This window comes from Cnephaeus nilssonii (assembly GCF_951640355.1).
Source record: "Cnephaeus nilssonii genome assembly, chromosome: 3".
Lineage (NCBI taxonomy): Eukaryota > Metazoa > Chordata > Mammalia > Chiroptera > Vespertilionidae > Cnephaeus > Cnephaeus nilssonii.
This window is the reverse complement of record NC_137074.1, coordinates 11938983-11955206: the sequence shown is the minus strand read 5'-3', so window position 1 is coordinate 11955206 and position 16224 is coordinate 11938983. Positions and strand designations below refer to the sequence as shown.

The 16224-nt window shown below is 40.8% G+C and overlaps 1 protein-coding gene across 3 annotated transcripts in view; it reads left to right on the top strand.

The window, feature by feature from the left end:
- Positions 1-15907, top strand: part of JAM2 (junctional adhesion molecule 2) — a 53663-nt gene extending 37756 nt beyond the window's left edge. Inside the window, exons 3-10 of one of the 3 annotated variants that reach the window (XM_079767180.1) lie at positions 2286-2393; positions 3173-3325; positions 5686-5888; positions 8597-8696; positions 10728-10835; positions 12854-13107; positions 13907-13949; positions 15727-15907. In XM_079767180.1, coding sequence (XP_079623306.1) covers positions 2286-2393; positions 3173-3325; positions 5686-5888; positions 8597-8696; positions 10728-10835; positions 12854-12879 — 698 coding nt within the window. In that variant the 3' untranslated portion in view covers positions 12880-13107; positions 13907-13949; positions 15727-15907. Of the gene's footprint in view, positions 1-2285; positions 2394-3172; positions 3326-5685; positions 5889-8596; positions 8697-10727; positions 10836-10959; positions 13127-13906; positions 13950-15726 lie in introns of those variants that run through there. The other 2 variants (XM_079767179.1, XM_079767181.1) reach the window with 2 other exon arrangements.
- The last annotated feature ends 317 nt before the right edge of the window (positions 15908-16224 follow it).

Here is a 16224-nt window from a genome sequence, read left to right as displayed (position 1 = left end):
ACTCAGATGTTGACCCCAGATTTACTGTTCCTCACAGGTCTGAGGGTCAAGGTGCTGGCACCTCAGGATCTGGGTCCTGGCTCATCCCTTGCTTAGAGTACTCCCCAAGAACCACATGGCGAATTCTAAATTGGAATTCTAGTTAGAATTCTAAGGAATTCTAATTCTGTCTTTTATTGTTATTATTATTATTATTTTTATTATTATTTTATTGGCTTCAGAGAGGAAGGGAGAGAAACATTGATGTGAGAAACATCAATCGGCTGCCCCTGCATGCCCCCTACTGGGGAATCAAGACCGTAACCCCTGCATGTACCCTGATCAGGAATCGAACTGTGACCTCCTGGTTCATAGGTCCATGCTCAACCACTGAGCCACTCAGCCGGGATCTAATTCCATCGTTTAAGTGTTTATTCAAATGTCACCTTCAAAATGAGGTGAATTCTGACTACGTTATTTTTTTAAATTGCACCCCTCTCTCCCAGAATTCCCATGTCTCCTGTACTCTGATCTACTCTATTTCTATAACACTTAACCTAGTATACTATATAATGTACTTCATGCTTTTCTGACCTCTTGCAAATTGTAAGATCCAAAAGGACAGAGATCTTTGCGTTGCTCCTTGACAGAGCTCCACAACAATATCAGATACATGGTAAGTGCTCGGTGTATTTTAGACAAGTTGCATAGTCCATTTCTCCACAGTTCACGTTCTCAATGCGAATGAGGCTGGAGCGGAGTCCACTGCCTTTAGGAAAATCCTTGGTTATGTTTTCGAATATAATTTCTGCAAAGGTTCCCCACAGAGCAGCGAGGACAGAAATTAAGAAGAATTCCCCAAGGGGCGGGTGTGCATGTGTCTAGTTAAATATGTGAAACAATTGAAAGTAAACGTATTCCTAAGAACTAGGAATATGGGCTAAAAATGAGTGTGGGTGTGTGTTTAATTGTTGGAAACTCAACAAAATACGGGAAGGAAACCTATCTAAAACTCAAAACTCCGGAAAGTCCCCACCCATTCTCCTTAATCAACAGAATGGAACTGTGTTTCCTCAGACCAGTTCCTCAGCACACGTTTGTCTTTCAGTATAATTGTAAACTTGTCTGTGAAATGATGTCTCTCTGTAATGTAAAACCTGCTTCTACATCTTTAGGCATCTCCGAAAACAACCTTGGGGTTTTTCCCCCTTGCCTTTCTTTAACCTACTTTCTATTTTCCATTACCTCTTATTCTATTTCTATAATTCTATCAATACATGTGGAACTAAAAAAACCTTAGCAACTACATAAAACAAAAAGAAAAATAATGATTCTATCACACATAAATCATCACTGGGTTAATATTTTTATATATATTAATATTTTCATATATATACACACACACACACACACACATACACACACAGGCTTTTTGTTCATACCTATGTGTATATTTTTAATACAACCAGGATAGTATGATAAGTATTACTCTCTAATCTACCTTATTATGTAATATCCTGAGTTGTTTGTTTTTTTAATGGCATTAAATCTGTTTACCATCAAAATCAGACATATGAAAGAATTTTACCATAATTTATCTGGATTGTGGTAAGGGGTAGGATTCAGCAACTTGTTAGAAGACAATATTAGTTTTGTATTAATATATTCTTAGAGAGGGTAACCAAAGAAGGGATCTTAGTGGGAATGTAGCCTGTTGAGGGGACATTTATGGGTGTGCACAGCATGGCCTGGGCTGGACTCAGTGCCTCTCCTAGGCACTGGTTATGAAGCATGCTCTGCTTACCTCCACCCTGGCGCTCAGCACATTGGACCGAAATGGCATTATCTGATTTGCCTCTTTTTCCAGACTATAAAATCCTCAAAGTCTGAGGCTGGAAAGAATAGGTAATTAATCATCGCTGCCATTTTAAAGTACTTACTGTGCATATATTATTGTGTTTGAAGACTCACAAGAATTTGAGATACTGTCTTATTTTACAGAAAGTAACTGATGTCCAAGAACTATGGAAAGTAACAAAGTATCACACAATTATTATGTGGAAGAGCTATAATGCTTTCAGTTTACCTTGGGGTTAAGCCATGTGGTACATGTTGAGGTAATTTATGAATGAATGGGTGGATGGATCGATGAAATGAATGGATGGATGGATGGATGGATGGATGAAATGAATGAATAGAAATACAAAGGAATAACTTAAGGATGTTAAAAATTCATTGCTTAATTAAGTGAAATATCATTTCAGAGGGACAATTTAGCAAATACGTGCTTTTGTTGTTGTTTCCAGAGGTTATTTTAACCTGCAAATTCCCACGGAAGACGCCAGCCTCCAGATTAGAGTGGAAGAAACTGGGGCAGAGTGTCTCCTTTGTCTACTATGGCCAGGATCTCAGAGGTAAGAAGCTGTGGACTCGAGGCGAGAGCCAGAGAACAGACACCAAGCGCAGCTGCTATCCTGTCGTTTACAAATGAGAACAGGACATAGCTGGCTACTGAAGATGTGTGTTTGTAAGTGGGAGAGGAAACCAACAGTGAGTGACGGAGACCTAGAACACAGCCCCCGGAACAGAGAACACAGCACAGAAGTAGGCGAACTCCACTGAGGCCCTGGACCCCTCATTGCTCAGCTCAGACCTCCCAGGTGTAAAATACAATTGTTCTTCCTCTCGAGAGAAAGGAAGACAAGGTGGTGCCGGTTGGGATGCAGGGTCACAGCTCAGTTATAATAACATCGTATCTCAGTATCTCCATCACTGCAACGCTCAGGGAGTAAGACTGAGAGGAGGGTAAACGCAACTACCTTTACCCAGTGCTTTCTCTTCTTATTTTTTATTTGTCTTACATTTCACTCCCTATTCTTCCTATTGACTATGTGATGAGCTTTTGATTTAAAGTGTAAATGGATGAAAGAAATGCTAGGATGTCTGGGATTTGTTGCACAATAACTTAGTGGTTCGAGTACAGATACAGTAAGACAGGCCACGCATTGATTGCTCTAAGGTGGGTGATTAAAGAAAATAAGTTTGAAATAGCAGCACCCATATGCAATTTTTAAGTTACGTTTATTGGTTGAAAAATAACTGCTTTGGGTACTGAAAGAAGTGACTTGAGGAAGGTAGTATATAGACAGTGACTTGTATTATTATCAACACCATTGTCTTCTTTTTCTAAAAGGTGACTTTAAAGATCGAGCTCAGATGATGGATTTCAGTATCAGGATCAAAAACGTTACAAGAAATGATGCCGGGAAGTATCGTTGTGAAGTTAGCACCCCAACTAACGAAGGCCAAAGGCTGGAAGAGAACACGGTCACTCTAGAAGTACTAGGTGATGTACTTGTATCTGTGTGATGACTGCTCCCTGCCCTCCTCCCATCACCCACCCTGGGGAAAATGGGGCAACGCAGGGCCCAGGCAGCAGAGTCACAGAGACCACCAGCACCATCTTCCCTGCAGAGTCTCGACCATTTCTCTCTTCACCTCATTGGCTGATGAACTGTGACCATTACTAATTCGTGATCACAAAACCTCTCTTCATTCAAGAGGGATGTAAATCTTAATGACCCTATACTGTACGTAGGAGCATTTTCCTGCAATAGCTTTCAGCCTATGCAGTATTTCTCCTACCACATAAGAGAGTATCCCATGAGACGATAAAAAAGCAGTAAAACAAATGGGTAGGCCAGGGGAAGTATTAGAAATTATTTGGTAAAGAAAAGAAATTAGCATTTATTGTGCAGCTACTATGCATCAGGCCCCTTCAAATATGTAATTTTACTTCATCGTCACTGACAGCCTGAGTTTCACAGATGAGGAAATAGAAGTTAAATGGTTTTCCCAAGGCCACACAGCTGGTAGGGTCAGGATTTGGAGCTAACCCCAAAGGCCTTATGGTTAATTACTGTAAAATTCACTGATGGATATTAACAGCTCGTGATTACTGTTGATAGAGGAACATGATCTTTGCTCCTTCATAGATGTTAGTATAAAATACCAAGCAAGAGGAATAAAATCACTTATATTTGCCCAGCCGGTGTAGTTCATTGGTTGATCATCGACCTATGAACTAGGAGGTCATGGTTCGATTCCCAGTCAGGGCACATGCCTACGTTGCAGACTTGATCCCCAGTATGGGGTGTGCAGGAGGCAGCCAATCAATGATTCTCTCTCATCATTGATGTTTCAATTTCTCTCTCTCTCTCTCTCTCTTCCTTCCTCCCTGAAATCAATAAAAAATAAAATAATAAAATAAAACCACTTCTTTTTTCTATATAATCCAGGCTCTTTCTACAACACTAGTGACATACTAGTAAAGAAGAAATTCAGAAAACCTTGCAGGAGAATCAGCTGGAGTATTGGCCTTCTATTGCTACAAAACAAGTGACCCCAAATTTAGCAGCATAAGACCCCACCCACTAATTAGCTCACGGTTCTGCAGATCAGAAGTCCGGCATGACCTGACCAGCTCTGTGCCCAGGGTTTTACGAGGCTGAAATCTTCAGTCTAACAGAAGAATGGCCAATTGTTCTCATGCTTTGAATCTTTCTTTTTCCCTTTTGCGATGAGCCAGAGAAAACCACATTTACAAAGTGATTGATTAGGTCAGCCCCTGTCGGAAACAGTGGCTTTTGGACCTTACCTGCATCACCCAGACCCCTTTGGAGTGGTACCTAGATCAATGTTTGATGGAATAAATGAGAGAAAGTATATGTATACCAGGGCTGGGGAATTTGGGGGACTGCCTTAAAATTCTGCTCACCTCTTAGAATTCTGGGTTTTCCTGGATTTAAGTTATCTAGTAAAGTCTGGTTTACTTACAAATCCCTGTGGCCAGATTCTCTAATTTGGCCAGTTCTAGGTATAATAGGATTAAAGAAGAAAAAAAAACCCTATTTATTTTTATTGATTTCAGAGAGGGAGAGAGAAACATCAGTGATGAGAAAATCATTGATTGGCCGCCTCCTGGTTGCTCCCCACTGGCACTGACTGGGAATCGAACCGTGACCTCCTTCCTGGTTCAGAGGTCAACATTCTACCACTGAGACACACCAGCCCAGCCCAGAATAGAATATTAGTTTGAGTACTGAGCCTGAAAAAATACACTCAGGTTTGATTTCTTTTGAATACAGTTGGTAATAAAACATTAAAACAGTTGGTAAGGGAGAAAGTAGATTGCTTATCTGAAGAATAGTTGTATTAGTTAACATCATGCTTGCTGTTATAACAGAAAAATACTCTCAGCAAGTGGCTTAACATAATAGAAGTTTCTCATGTAGGTCAAGTCTGAATGGTTGGGGCAGAGATTGTAGTGGTAGAGTTACATAATTCTACTTGATGAGATTATTAGAGACCCAACCTAATGTAGATCTGTTATTATCAAAACAGCTTTCTGAGGTCATCATGGATGTTGACACCTACGTGGTAGTGGGAGGGGGTGAGGAGTGAATGGATGGGGGGGGGGGGTGCAGGAGGCTTTTATGGAGCAGGCCTGGAAATAGCACAGAACTCATGCATATGGCAGCTAGGAAGCTGGCAAATGTGATCTAGACATGTGCCCGTGAAGAAAGGCAATAGGTCTTTTGAACAAGAAGCCAGTCTCTCTCACAGATGTCTAATGAATCTTCTCCTGGCTCTTAAATCCTTGTTTGGCTTGTAAATAACCAATACCATTTGACTCCCGTCCCTCAGTGGCTCCAGGAGTTCCAACATGTGAAGTCCCCAATTCTGTCCTGAGTGGAACCGTGGTGGAGCTGCGATGTCAAGACAAAGAAGGGAATCCAGCTCCTACGTACACATGGTTTAAGGATGGCACCCGCCTGTTAGGGAATCCCAAACTCGACGCCCAAATTACCAACAGCTCATACACAATGAATACGAAATCTGGAACTCTGGTGAGGGCATTGCAAGCCTTGGCCCAATAACGGTTCGGCATTTGGAGGGGAAAGAAATAATTGGAACTTAAAATGATGTAGAATAGAGGGCTGATATTCTTGCTTGTTAAGTGGAGAGAGGAGAGGGCGGAAGGAAAGATGGGGGTACATGCCCAGAGAAGGGAGGGAACGGGCTAGGACCAGAGATGGGAAGACAATAGATGACCGGGGAGCTGAGCACACAGTGACCTGGGACAGAGCAGGTTGAATCATGATGACGGATCAGGTCGTTCACTCCAGCTGCCTTCCTGGCCTGGAAAGGTAGCGTTTACCATGTCAGGGAGATGGACAGAAACTCTGGCGTGGGGGGGGGCGGGGGGGCCCTTACCCCAGTGCCAGCCATGTAGGAATGGTATTGCCGACCTCTGATAGGATGTCTGTGTCGTTAAACTCTTCCATAACTAGATCATCAACCATTGACTCGGTGATTTAAGAATCTATGACTTTAGATTTTCTCATTGATTGGAAATTTCACCTTTCTAGGAACACTGATGGCAACCTAAGAAATAAGCTCTTGAAAGTTAATGACATTTAAAAATTAAAGTATTTTTACCTTTTTCTCTCTGACTTGTAAGGTAGAGATGGAAGTCAAAATCAAGATCATTAAGCTGGAAGCTTTCTTTTTCATTCCAAAAATTTAACATGTCAGTTTTAAAATGTCTGCTTTCCCATACTGCAGAATTACTACCACAAGCATTATCAAAAAATCTTAAAGGCCCGGTAATAATAACTTTGATGAATTTTAAAAGGAGGGTATAATGTTTCCTTTTCTGCCTTCAACCTACAAGTGCATTATAACATTTATAAACTAGCTCCTCTGCTAAATAAAAATGCATATCGACAAACTGGCTAAATAACAGGCATATCCATGGATGTGGCTACTCCCTGAGGAAGGCCACGCTCTGGCCCTCGGGGCGTCAGTAGGTGAGTCAGCAGGTCTAGTGAAACTGGGCAGAAAACTTGCCATCACACTTTGCTATATTTACTTTTCCAATTTATTTTTTCTCAGAGCAGGTGATAAAAGCCCCAAGGCGAGTCTGAAATGATAACATTCACTTTCCTCAGTTACCCTTGAAATATCTTGTGATGATGTCAAGGGCAGAACCGGCTTAGTTTTTGAAAAATGGGCAGCAACCAAAACACCATTGTACGGTGACGGTGACTTCCTTTTAATGACCAGTTATAATGTGTTGGAAGATCATTGTTTTAGTCTAACTGATTGTTTGTACACACACTTGGCCTGGAGCTCATGGTGAATATTGTTGAAGTATTCTGACTTTTGGGGGGAGTGAGAGATGCTTCCATAGAGTTAAAATAAAGGAGGAAAAGCTTTAATCCCGCTACGCTGAAGTCTACAGAAAGGGGAAGTGGGTGGGTAGTGAGTAAAGAAAAGTGAGAGAGGAAAAGGAGTTAATAAGAACCTTGGCTATTCTTAGGAACATACGTTGCATGAAGAGCAAAGACCATGAGGGGGTGCTCCTTAAAGGCCCTTGGCTCTCATGGCTGAGCAGTGACTGCGGCCGTACTGAGGTGACAGGAGGCCTGAAGGAATGATTCCGAGCACCTTCTTCCTCTCTGTGCTGGACCTGGGGGGTCCTCTACCGAGTCCAGGCACCACTGCATCCACTCCCTCCTCCTTTCCTCCCTCCCTCCCTTCCTTCCTTCCTTCCTTTCCCTTTCCTCCCACCCTCCATCCCTCTTTCTCTCCCTCCCTCCCTTCCTTCCTTCCTTCCTTCCTTCCTTCCTTCCTTCCTTCCTTCCTTCCTTCCTTCCTTCCTTCCTTCCTTCCTTCCTTCCTTCCTCCTACTCTCTCTTCCTTCCAGCCTCCTGCCTTCCCTCCTCCCTGTTTTCCTTCTTATCTGTCTGCCTTTCTCCCTTCCTTGAAATCTTCCTGTCTCCTCCCCTCCCTCCTTCCCTCCGACCCTCTCCCCTTCCTTCCTTCCTTTCTTCCTTCCTTCTTTCTTTCCTTCCTACCTTCCTCCCTCCTCTCCTCCCTCCCTTCCTCTTTCCCTACCTAAAATTTCCCAAGGGGATAAAACTACTAACAGCAAGCATGAAACCTATATCAAAGTCTTACCTTTCAGTTAGTTTAGCAGGGAGTGGCAGGAGCAAGGGTTGGACTTCATGTTTTTAGAATTTTCAAAAATTCTACTCCTGATAGAATTTGTAATCCTATGAACCACATCGATTATGATTTTCCTGGGCTCCACATTGCCTCCTGGTGGTAGCGCTGGCTCTTTAGAAGTGTTAACAGGTGCCACTGCATTGAACTCAATGTGGCTTCGGAGAGCGTACCAGCCCTTTTAGGCCAAGTAGGCCTTCCCTTGCAGATGGGGTCAGCTAGGATAATTAGAAGTACCTAGAATACTTCTAGAATACAATGTACTATAAACTTTAAAGCATGCCCATTGCTTTCATAACTGTACTACTTTCCCAGTATCACACACAAAAAGATACTTCTCCATAAATCTTTCTCTGTCAAATTAAACAGGAGGCCTAGCTATTTACTCCCTGAAGCTGTGGGAGATTTTTGAATTCATAGTAAGAATACAAAGTCTTAAAGTCATTGAAAAAGAAAGACCCAACTTACCGCAAAAGTTCAAGGGACATGGAGTCTACTCACTGCTTAAAAAAATACATTTATTTTTCTTCCTTCCACAAAATTCCAGCAATTTAACACTGTTTCAAAACTGGACAGCGGAGAGTATTACTGCGAAGCCCGTAATTCCATTGGATCTCGCAGGTGCCGTGAGAAAAAAATGCAAGTAGGTAAGCATGAACTACTGGCAGGAACAGATGGTTTGCAGTTAGGAGGTGTAAAGAGTCGGGGGTAGAAGGAGCAAGGGGTGGGAAAGGGCTGAGTGGTTGGGAAGATAATCTGGAGGGAATGTTTAAAACTAGCATGATATGCTCTAACAGATTCAGCTCAGTGGATAGAGCGTAGGCTTGCGAACTCAAGGGTCCCAGGTTCAATTCCGGTCAAGGGCATGGACCTTGGTTGTGAGCACATACCCAGTAGGGAGTGTGCAGGAGGCAGCTGATCGATGTTTCTAACTCTCTATCCCTCTCCCTTCCTCTCTGTAAAAACAAACAAACAAACAAACCAATAAAATATATTTTTTTAAAAACTAGCTTGACGTAAGGAACAAAGATGCTGTTTTTAATCCACATATAATGCTAAATACTCTTGGCTTGTTTGGGAGATGGATTAAAACACCATCTTTGCTCCTTGCATCCAATTCTGGCTCTGCCATGTACTAGCTACATACTCTGAGGTGAATTATTTGACCTCTGTGCCTCAGTCTCCCCAAAATGGAAGTATAATATGCCATCCTCACAGGGTTGTTATGAAGATGGAAATAATATTTGAAAGTGTTAAGAGTAGCGCTGGCATATTGTGAACACTATATAAGTGTTGTCTGTTTGACTTGCTATCAGGTTATTATTGTTAATTTTGTGGATCTTGGGAAATACTGTTAGACTTACTGCAAAGTAGGTTCTCAAAAAAGATAATTATGGATCTAGGTTGCTATAAAAAGTAGCTGCTATATATTATGTTACACAAGATGAGCTTCTTAAAATCCAATAAAATTAGGGCTCAAGAATCTTTTCAGATTATAAGAGTTTCAGAACAAGCATATTATTTTTTCATTTTATTTTTAATAATTTGGTTTAATTCTTCCTGTGTGAAAACTGTGTGTTTTGAAAATGGAGTGTAATAGAGAGCTGAGATGGTACCCCAAGGGGTTAAAGGTCACTCAGGAGGGTTGTACCCTGAAGCAGAAGACTGAGGTTCCCCTTGGTTCAGGAGCTTGTCCTCAGCATTTTGGGGTCAGAAATTCATTTTTCCAATGTGCTTAGGAGTATGCAGATATGTGTGCAATAATGTATATTGTCTAAGTACAGTTAAATTCAGCACTATTTTTTAAGGAAAATATAATTTTAGGCCCATGGGGATCAGGCCTACGCTGTCAGTCGGACATCCCCTGAGGGCTCCTGGACTTCGAGAGGGAGCAGGCCAGGCTGACGGACCCCCTGCCCTCGAGTGCACGAATTTCGTGCACTGGGCCTCTAGTCTGTTATAAAAATTAACACAATGCAGTGTTTTCCTAACTTCATTCATTTATATATTGTCCTCATGGTTTTTATTGTAACCTGTACCACCTACATTATTACTATTTGTTTTTTCTTTAAATGGTCGTGTTTAATTTTAATGCCTAATTTACCCACCTCTTAAGAAGTAATATCTGTGATATTATGGTTTTTACATTCTAGTTACATTTTTCTAGCAGATATATAATAGATAAAATACATAACAGATAGTATTTTAATAGTTTGTGTTTTGTCAGTAGTACTGCTTTAAGTTACACATGATTTCCACATATCTACTCTTTCTGGTATAAGTTAGTTTAAAAGTTAAAATTTGTTTAATGCTCATCCATTGTTTCTAGGCATTTCACGCCCTTGGTTTGGAATTTATATAATTTGAAATACACAAGAATCCCTGAAATCTCATGTTCAGTTTTCTTTTTGAATTATCATTAATAACATAACCAAAAGCAGAACCTGTGAACTGTTCTAAAGAAGTTCTTTTTGAAGTATAGAAAGTATAGGTAATCGGCAAATTAACTTTTGAACCATGTTCTGAAAGTGAGTTATTTGTTCAGACTTCAAAAGCATGAAACTACCCATGTCTATGGTACAGCTGCAAACAGAAGCTGTTGGAACTTCTTCCATTGAAGGACTGCATCTGTCCTTCTCTTGGACATGAATTCATTCCTGGTTCATTTTGCATTCCAGATGATCTCAACGTGAGTGGCATCATCGCGGCCGTGGTGGTAGTGGCCTTAGTGATTTCCATTTGTGGCCTTGGTGTGTGCTATGCTCAGAGGAAAGGCTACTTTTCAAGTAAGTGATCTCACCCTTTGCTAGACAAATTCCTGTGGATAGAGAGTTTTCTTATGCGACACCGTTTCTCTTAAGAAGTGAGAACATTTTTTCTGCAGCCTATTTTTCCTTGCTTTTTCTGTAGTAGAGAATATCCAAGATGACCTGCAAGTGGGTCATGAAGCACCTTGGCAAACATAGGGAGCAAAGGCAGAGCTGCCTCAGCCCAGCGTTCCGGGAGGCACCACTGGATACGCAGGAGGCTCCCTGGCGTGGCCTAGTGCAGCGAAACCAAGAGATAGTCAACGTGGATGGTGTTTACCATACATGTACATGCACTGAAGATCCTTTTCAGTTAGGAATTGTATATCTCAAGTGGTAAATTGATTTCTAGTTTTATGATGAGACTAGCGTTCCCGTTGCAGGAAAAATCCTGCAATAGGGTTTCCCGCTGCACTCTACCCCGCCCTGCCTGCTCTCCTCCCTTGTCCCCGGCCCCGCGTTCTCTGCCCGTCCCCCTGCTTTTCTCCCTTCTCCGCCAGCCTGCTCTCCTTCCTTCTCCCCTGGCCCGCCTTCTCTGCCAGCCCGCTCTCCTCCCTTCTCCCCCGGCCCCGCCTCCGCTCCTCCCTTCTCCTCCCCCTGGCTTGCTTGCTTCTCCGCAGCTTTGCTCCCTTCTGCAGCTCTTGGCTTCTTTCTACACTGTCTTGATATGCAAATTAGCCGCCATCTTTGTTGGGGTAATTTGCATATTCATCCTGATTGGTTGGTGGGCGTGGCAAAGGTGTGGTCAATTTGCATATTTGTCTATTATTAGATAGGATATTTCATTGAAATCTGTCGACTGTTTTATCAGTGGATAACAGTGGAATGTTGAATGTCAAATTTAGCACAACTGTAATTAGAAGAGAATTATTCAGCAAAAACTAGAAACCTGTTACACTACAGTTGCTTCTGAACAAGGTTTTTAGTTCTTCATGTTTAGACCTCTGGTGATGCTAAACCCCAATTTGGTAATAGGTTTGATGTAAATGTGTGAGATTTAAAATTAATCTGTTTTATTCTCTTAATGCATTTCCTTTTTCCTTAGTCTTTAAAATTACCTGAGAGCTCAAAAGCTGTAAAACTCCCCCCATCAAGTCCATTGGGAATAGTGTATGAAGTAGAATTTTTAATGGAATAATATATAAATTTACAGCATAAACTAGTTTTAGATCCACTGTCTCATAGTAAACATTAATTTTGGAGTTTAGGTTTAAAATATATTCTATACAAAAATAAAACTTAAATTTAAAAGGGGTTTCGAATAATACCTTTAAGTAGGTATTGTCATAAAATGTTTCCATGAACACGGTTTCAAGGAAATTCTTTATAGTTAAGAACTGTTCTGTGGATGAATAATACTTGTTCTTTTGCATGGTACTACAAACTAGTCCTGTGTAACTTTATGAATGGAATCGGCTGAGTCCCCCTGCTGGCCACCAGTGAAAGAACAGACAAAAGATTGCTCAAAATTCTTGTCATCTTTATCTCTGCTTGCAAAGAATATATAAGTATTTTTTGAAGATTTGGTAAACATTATTTTCTTAAAATAATGAATTAAAGAATTGATTTGGGTGTTGGCAGTTCATTAGCTAAGAATGTTACTCCATTTTCATCTGGCAGAAAATCTAAGGAGAACCATTTTCTTGAACTTGCATTTCAGACAGGGTTGGGCAAACTACAACCTGTGGACCAACTCTGGCCTGCCACTTGTTTTTTTATGGCCCATGAGCTAAGACTGGTGTTTACAGATGAACACTGGCAATCTATTTGAAAATAGGGAACACTAACTTTGAACCTTAATTAAGAGGAATGTTAGCTCCCCCAAAGGAGAATTCCATTATTCTGTTAACACAAGAATTTATTATTATATTTAAAAGTTTAACCAATAAAAGTTTTTGGAAGTTTGTTTTTTCTTGCTCTATAATTACCTATGTGATATCCTCAATTTCACCTCTTGGCCCACAAAGTCAAAAATATTTGCATGTGGCCCTTTACAGAAAAAGTCTGCCAACTCTTGATTTAGAAGGTACAGATGTCAGCAAGTGAGAATCAAGATTGAGAAAAAGAAATGAAGCTTAAACTTAATGTTTATGTGGATCTGTATCATGCTATTTTAACTCTTGTACTAATGATATAAAGACCGAGAAAAAGAAACGAAGCTTAAACTTAATGTTTATATGGATCTGTATCGTGCCATTTTAACTCTTGTACTAATGATATATACTTATTCTTTTGTAGAGGAAACCTTCCAGTAAGTATACTTTCTTAAAATGCATGCTTTTCTTCCATACCAACTAATTTTCTGTTAATCATCTGTTCAAAGCCAAATGTGGGGAGTTAATTTGTGAAGGTTTTTAGTCCTATGGGAAGTGACTGTGACTCAGGTTCATCAAGAAATATATTGACCTCATGACTACTTGTCAATGATGTTTGACTACCTAGAGACGAAACACATTTGTTAATTTGACTGTATAGGCATTTCCATAGTACTACCATAAAAAAATAGATTTGCAGTAATTTGCTAAATAGAAATTTTCCAAGTAAAATTTTATGCAACCAACATGTTTACATTTAATTAAATACTGATTCTGTGCCCAACACTGTCCTAGGGACTTGTGGTGACACAGCAGCGAATGAAACGCGACGGGGGGGAGGAAACGACACACACACAAGTCTGTTTGCAAGTCTCTGTTTTGCATTTTCCACAAAAATCCTTAGTATAGTAGCCCTAGGCTCAACCAGATATACAGAGCTTCTCTCTCTCTCTCTCTCTCTCTCTCTCTCTCTCTCTCTCTCTCACACACACACACACACACACACACACACACACACACACACACACACTAATATTGTGTTGCATGGCTTTCTCTGTGGATGCTGCCTATAAATAAAGGACTTCAGTTGGGATTTCTGGCTTTTTCTTGTACCTGGCTACAAATGTTCATCTTCCTGTTGAGAAAATGTATGAAGGTAACATTGACCTAATGAGGGTATGTGTTGCAGACTTGGAAGTGATCATGTACTAAATGTCTTTTATATTCCACAAACAGGAAGAGTAACTCTGCATCTAAAGCCACTCCAATGGGTCAAAATGTGAGTATTGTTAAAGCATATTTATAGAATGGATGTGTTTAGGGAATAAGGCAAGGGAAGGAAGTAATTGTATGGAAGTAATGGGTTCTTTTCTTTTTTCCTTTTTTTCTTTCTTTCTTTCTTTAATATATTTTTATTGATTTCAGAGAGGAATGGAGAGGGACACAGATATAGAAACATCAATGATGAGAGAGAATCATTGATTGGCTGCCTCCTGCAAATCCTCCACCCCCATGCCCCATCCCACATTGGGGATCGAGCTCGCAACCCAGGGAGGTGCCCTGACCGGGAATTGAACCATGACCTTCTGGTTCATAGGTCGATGCTCGACCACTGGGCCACGACTGCTGGGTGCATTTTCACTTTTAATATACTTTGTACTAGTGTCTACCACTGGCCTTTCGAAGGAGCTGAGTAAATGTTAGCTTCCATCCCTGTCTGCGGTGGCATGATGCAGTTGCCCGGCATTTGTAGAGCGAGGAGGCTTTACCACACCATTATTTTTTCTTGTGGTGTTTTCTATTATTAGTCAGCCTTAGGGCTGGTATTATCCACTTCATTTTATAGATGAAGACATTAAGACACAAGTTCTCAGAGGATTACAGTGGCAGAGCTGGGAACCAGGCACCTCAATTTTGTCAGCTTGACCAAATAGCTCACTTCTGCACATCTGTGGTCCCAGGACACTCCTTTGGTTAATGAAAGCACTGAGACATTTTAAGGATGTAGAATATCCTCTGCTATTGCTGAAAGGAGAATCTCGGAAATCCTTGAAAAGATGCAATTATCTAACGGAGATGGCTAAGGGAACATGATTTAGACATTTGGGCCCTGGTGTACTTCTGTGTTCGTAAACACGACATAAAGCAGTAAATCCATTACTCAGATTTCGTAGCTCTCTGGATGTATAGTCAACTCTCTACGTTATTTTTCAAGAACACAGTGTGTGTATGGGGGGAAGGTTTCCAATGCTTTTAGGAGCCTAAGCCCTTTCTTGAGAAATAGAGCACTGGTTCTCTGAACTCCTTAGTACTCTATGGCAGGGATTCTCTTAAATTTCCTCTCTCTGGAGCTTGGGGTGGGGCATAGGCATCAGTATTTTAAACACTTGGGTGATCCTGCTGGACACTAATGTTGAACACCCACAAACTATTCTGTAGAGTTTTTTCCATCAAAAGTTTTTTTTAAATTATATTTTTATTTTTAAATTTATTTTTATTGATTTCAGAGAGGAAGGGAGAGGGAGAAATAGAAACATCAGTGATGAGAGAGAATCATTGATTGGCTGCCTCTTGCACATCCCACACTGGGGATCGAGCCTGCAACCCAGACATGTGCCCTGACCAGGAATCAAACCGTGACCTCCTGGTTCATAGGTCGAGGCTCAACCACCGAGCCACACTGGCCAGGTGTTATAATTCATATATAATGAATTCTTATAATTTCACATAATTCTGGTTTTTTGGGGGGAGGGCTGCCCTGTGCATTGGGTAATGCTTAGCAGCACCCCTGATCTTTACCCACTGGATGCTGTAGCACACCCCTCGGAAATAAGAGTTACCCTGCTCTAATTCCCACTCCTATTGCCTTACTGTTTAGGAACAGTTTCAAAGACAGTGTCTCCTAGTATTTAATTATTTAATTCCCCATAAAGTAGATTTAATTCAATATGTGCTGGTTTGAACCTGTAAGATTCTGATACTCATAAGATTTATATATTTCTTTAAATATAAATTAATACTGTATATATAAACTTGGCTTTTCTTTCTTTTCATAGGATTTCAAGCACTCAAAATCCTTTATAATTTAAAAGAATTCCACCTCTGAAATACACCAATACCACAGTTGTTCACAAGTTATTAAAATATTATAACACTCTGCTTTGTCTTACATTTGCAAAGAGGTACATAAGGAGATGAAATTGGTATTTTATTAAAATTTTTATGAACACTAAATCACTTGAAATTGTTATTTTAAACAGTCTGGTATTCTGGTCAAGAGGAAAACTATAATCACTTCTTCCCACCCCACGGCGATATCAAAATTACAACTAAAGCACAGAACAACCAACATTGAAAACCATCTGACATCTAGATGAACAGATTAGGTATAACTAAGAATATACATAAGCCACTCCCAGGCTGGTAAGAGGGGCAGAGACGCATGACGGGCTGGTCCCACACCCACATGTGGCCATTAAAAATTGGGAGAATATCTCGGCTGCATAGGTCCCCGCTGAGGAGCAACAGGTCCCAACCCCATACCAGGCCCCCCA